This window comes from Cydia splendana, chromosome 9, assembly GCF_910591565.1.
Source record: "Cydia splendana chromosome 9, ilCydSple1.2, whole genome shotgun sequence".
NCBI lineage: Eukaryota > Metazoa > Arthropoda > Insecta > Lepidoptera > Tortricidae > Cydia > Cydia splendana.
Genome location: NC_085968.1, coordinates 10441523 through 10446866, shown reverse-complemented (window position 1 = coordinate 10446866; position 5344 = coordinate 10441523). Strand labels below are relative to the sequence as shown.

Sequence of the window (5344 nt, the reverse complement as noted above, 5' to 3'; positions counted from 1 at the left end):
AAAGTTGACAGGGAGGCAACACTTCGAACGTGGTTCGCGGTAGACCCTCAGTATGCCGATTTTTGCGGGGGAGGGGATGTTAAATGTCTTGCTATTTCTACATGATTTGTACGTAACGTACAAATAGCCATGTCAGTCCCTACAAAAGTTTGCATAATTGTGCAAGTTTTTTGGCAGAGGGACAGGAGGGTTAGGGAGTTTCTCTTAATGGCTACTCCAGTTATTAAATGCTCTAAGGTGGTTGGTTACCAATAATATTGTATGCCCCTTTATTAAAACTTCTAAGCGTTGGGCCCCAAAAATGTCAGTAGTTGTTAGGTGGGTCGGAGCCCAGTCAACTTTGGGAACCACTGCAATAGACACAATAAAAATAAGTTTACAATCCGAACAAAACTGAAACCATTGAAACTGTCTTTCACCCAGCGGGTGATTGGGCAAACCTGAAAGTTTTGGCTTATGTATTATGTTTTTTGCTAGCTTTCATATTGTCAAGACTGCAAGGCCGTGGCATTGCTCCACAAGTCCCAAGTCGGTTAGCAGGCTAAACGGTATTCGAGTTTAATGTAGATTAGACGTAGAAATTAATCGATATTGTTAAATAAGAGTATAATGTTAAAAGTGATAGTATTAGCGGTACTTGCTGTGGCAGAAGCCAAAGTGCAACAAGATGTCGCATCACAACAGATTATTACGTTTAAGCAGAAAACGGGGGTGAGTTTACATACCTAATTATTTTTGAATTATAAGATAATTAAACGCTTTACCATGATTCAAATAGACTATAACTTATACCCATTCAAAACGTATTAATATGATTTAAAAACGGGAGGAAACTACTACTTTTTCCTTATCTGAACCGAATATGCCCTTCGAATACCCACTAGTTTTGTTACACCTTGTATGTAATGTATGTAGTATTTTTACGTGTTAAAGATATAATTAATGATTAGAATTCTGCGACATCTCATGAACTTTTTGATTAATACCTATTGAATATTTTATAGAAACCAAAACGTTTTTAACGTTGTGTTCGAACCTATGGATTTTCACTTATTTCTTTAATTTAAATAATGTGTTGGTTATTTTATTAGATATTACGTATTCCTATAAGTACTAGATTCTAAATGTGTTGTGCTTAACTTACTAACATCAAGCTTTGTTAATTTCCAGAAACCCGTAGGTGTAATGACTGCGAGTGCGGGAGCGCCTATAGAATACAAAGAAGCCACAAATACATTAAACTCACCATTGCTTTTCAACGAATACTTCATGGACTCTCTCACCCATTTAGTGCGAGAGAGGATCCCAGAACGCCTAGTCCACGCCAAGGCCGGAGGCGCCTTTGGGTACTTCGAGGTCACCCATGACATAACCGACATCTGCAAAGCCAAAATGTTTAGTCAGATAGGAAAGAAAACTCCCGTAGCCGCCAGATTTTCTCCAGTTGTCGTTGAGCGAGGAGGAATAGATACATCAAGAGATGCAAGAGGATTTGCCATAAAATTTTACACAGAAGACGGTAATTTTGACATCGCTGGATTTAGCACGCCGATTTACGTTTATAAGGATCCTCTATTATTTACAGCTTTCGTACGAACTCAGAAGCGTAATCCAGCCACCAACCTAATGGATGTTAACATGCTTTGGGACTATCTGACTCTAAGACCAGAAGGCTTGTATATGTTTTTACTCGTTTTCGGAGACCGTGGAATCCCTGACGGATACCGACACATGCCGGGCTTTGGTATTCACACATACCAAGTTGTCAACAAGCACGGCGAATCCACATTCGTTAGATGGCACTTTGTACCTGATGCGGGAATTAAAAATTTACGTTCAGAAGAGGCCAGTAGAATAGCAGCACAAGACCCTGACTATGCTACTAGAGATTTATTTAATGCGATCGCCAATGGTAACCCTCCTAGTTGGAAAGTCAGCATTCAAGTTTTAACACTGGAAGACGTCAAGAAAGCTGGTTTTGATGTTTTTGACGTCACAAAAGCTCTTCCATTAGACGATTATCCTTTGAAACCAGTGGGTAGATTTGTTTTGAATAAAAATCCCATTAACTACTTCGCTGAAATCGAACAATTAGCGTTCAGTCCCACAAATCTGGTACCGGGAATACTTGGTGCCCCCGATAAAGTATTTGAAGCTAGAAGAATGGCTTACAGGGACGCTCAATACTACCGCTTGGGGGCTAACTTTAATAGAATACCCGTAAATTGTCCTATTCAAACTCAAGCACTGGCTTATAACCGAGATGGGAGACCTCCACTCAAGGAAAACGATCGTGATATTCCTAACTACTTCCCTAATACTTTTAACGGTCCTCAACCGTACAAGGATCCGAAAAGGCCGCAGTTGATAGAAATATACCAAGACCTACCCAACAATTTTGACCAAGCGTCTGAACTGTACACCCAAGAGATGACAAAACACGAGCGAAGTAGATTGGTTGCAAATATCCTGTTCAGCTTGGGTGGGGCCGCGAAAAATTTGCAAGATCGGGCGGTGAAATTATTTACAGTCATACATCCAGATTTAGGTGGGAGGATTCAGAAAGGCTTACTGGCTAATAGAACGCAATATTATGATGACGACTACGATTACTAGAGTCAGACCAAGAAAATTCTGCAGCGGATTTGATAGCCCACGCACTAAAAGTGTTATTTTTAATGTCAAACTTCTATGAAATTATGACGTATTAATAACATTTGCACTTCGTGGGCTATCAAATCCGTTGCAGACTTTTCTTGGTCCGACTCTAACTACCTCCCCTACCTAAGAAATTGTATTGAGTTTAGGCTAGGTATACATTTTTTAACCAAATGATTATTGTATGTCATATGGGTGGTGGTTTCGAAACTATTATATAGTTTGTAATTTGTGGAGATATGTACTTTAGATCTGGTTATGTAATATGTTATCATATCACATCATGATATTTTGATTAAATCAAAATTATAATATACGTACCTACCTATATTGCAAATTTATATTCTTACTGCTGCGGGCGCAGCACGGTTCCATTTTTATCGACTATCACTATGCGTGACGTTAGAACGTGACAGGCATGGTGACAAGCGATAAAAACGCGACCGTGCTACGCCGCCTGGTCAAAAGAAACTTAACGCAAGCTTATATTAGAATCAAAATAAACAAGTTCAAACCTAAACTCAAGTTGAACTTAGTTTTTGATATCAAAGGCAAATTCATCAATTAATCAGCGGGAAAACATCCCAGCATCGAGGTTGGAAGTTGGAAGTGACAAGAATATATTTAAGATTATTACATTCATTAGATTAGGTAATAAAAGTATGAATCAAGTTTCAATCAATTTAAATCCAACGCCTATCCTCCTAATCCACAACAACTATGTCACAAAGAGCATATAATCACTACGTTCTAAGAGGCGGAACTCCATAGTACGTTTTTGTCAAACGGTTCGGTTTGACAGGACTTGACTGATGTATGACTGATGAACATCTATTCATACCAACATAAAGAAAATTGTTTATAGCACAGATAAAGAAATATATTATCTATATATTTATCTATGGTTTATAGAAAGCAGTGCTGTGAAAAATCGATAATAGTGAGTTCTCGAAACGATAATAACCGACATGATAGAAAGTAGTGCTGCGAAAAATCGATAATAGTGACTTCCTAAACCGATAAAAACCGTCCTAAACTCATTCAAATTTTTTATCTTAGAAAATAAAACACCTGTGAGTTTATTACAAACTTTATTAATTTCTTAAGTTGATACTTGGTATATACAAAAACTCATTTATTATAAATAATAAGTGTTCTAAAATGAATATAAAACTAAAATTAACTACAATTAAGATAACTGAAGCTAAAAATTTTGCGCCCTTGGTAAGCCCATCACGCAGGCAGCGTTCCCGCGCTGGATTGCTATGGCCAATCTTTGCGCGAGAAAGCTGCCTGCGCGAGGATCACCTGTGGCCTCCCTTAGGAATTTACTGAGCACCTTGTGGAGTCCCTGAGCCCCCCTACCCCATGGACGTAGTGTCTCGACGCCAAAGGCTACATATTCGTAGTATGCGCCGAGACAACTATATTTATTCGCCTTGAAGAGTTCTCGGACGTCAGCCGCCGCCCCGGCCTGTTTGCTGGTGGCTAAAATGTAGGACACCACCAGCGTATCTGCGCAGGTGGCGTCCCACACCAGCGCCCGGCCCATCCGCCAGGGGATCAACGACATCCCGTCGTGGCGTTTGCCGTCATCCCTTGCGATCTGGGGCTCCAGAGCCGCAGGGACGTCGGCGCTGACGAGCGCTCTCCTCAGGATGTTGTTGAGCGCGGCATGACGGGATAGGCGGCCGGCGCCCGAGGAGCAGGCGAGTCCGTGGTGGCCAAGGCGATCAACAGGGGCCCCACTAGAGGCACAGCTGTGGTCCACGCATACATCGGCCCCGACCCGGAGCCCGATAGCAATTCTGAGTGTTTGGCTCGATGAAAGTGCCGTTTTGTTGGGTGATGGATAGGCGTGCAGCCATAAAATTAGTAAAATAAAATAATTTATTTACCAATAAACTATGGTTTACATATTTACCAGGGGCCCCCGCACTAGGTGAGACCCTGGGCTATAACCGCGAAAATCGAAGTTCGCAACTTGCGGGCATTTTTCTCTGTCACTCTAATTACGCCTTCATTGGAGTAAAAGAAAAAGATCCCCGCAATTTCCGAATTTCGGTTTTCGCGGTAGCCCCTCTGTATCGCGGGGAACTATTTAAGGCTGTACACAATGGGCCAGCGTGGGCCATTCTGGGGGCCGCATTTATGCGATAAAGGGAGCAAGTGATATTGCTATCTCATTCTACCGCATGGCTGCGTCCCTTGGACTGGCCGGCGCTGGCCCATTGTGTACAGGGGCCTTTAGATTTGTACAGTATCTGGATTTAGTTACTTAATAGGTATAGCATGCAAGTTACAAAATTACTAAATATGACACTTAAATATTTGCGTACATTATAAAATATTACTTAGTATAGCTTCTAGCTGTTTCCACGTAGTTAAGTGATTGAAGAAGAGTGTAGGTAAGCTTTTTGGCCTCAATAACTGATCTGTCTTTGATTTGAGATAGCAATGCTTTAGCATGGCACTAAAATTGTAAGTTGTAGGTGGTCCCCAAATCGTTTACCGAAGGCGGAGAAGACTTTTGGAACAGGTAGGTTAAAGATTCGCTTTTTGAGAAGAGAGACGTAACTAGTCATGAGTGTAGACGATTTGTCGGTAAGCAAAACGATAGTGTGCAAAAATAACTGCCGAACAGTCAGGCCCATAGCTTCAGCGTAGAGTTCAGAAGTTGGAAATC

The 5344-nt window shown here is 41.1% G+C and overlaps 1 protein-coding gene across 1 annotated transcript; it reads left to right on the top strand.

Moving 5' to 3' along the window:
• Window positions 1–410: 410 nt before the first annotated feature.
• Window positions 411–2616, top strand: LOC134793880 (catalase-like). The gene is made up of 2 exons (XM_063765595.1): window positions 411–711; window positions 1171–2616. The coding sequence occupies exons 1-2, from the start codon at window positions 610–612 to the stop codon at window positions 2614–2616; spliced, it is 1548 nt and encodes a 515-aa protein (XP_063621665.1). The 5' UTR covers window positions 411–609.
• Window positions 2617–5344: the final 2728 nt, after the last annotated feature.

Bases quoted from the DNA above. Each gene is read 5' to 3' on its own strand.
- LOC134793880 (XM_063765595.1), top strand. From the start codon at position 610: ATGTTAAAAGTGATAGTATTAGCGGTACTTGCTGTGGCAGAAGCCAAA. The intron at 712-1,170 runs GTGAGTTTACAT...GTTAATTTCCAG, and splicing joins CGTTTAAGCAGAAAACGGGG to AAACCCGTAGGTGTAATGAC.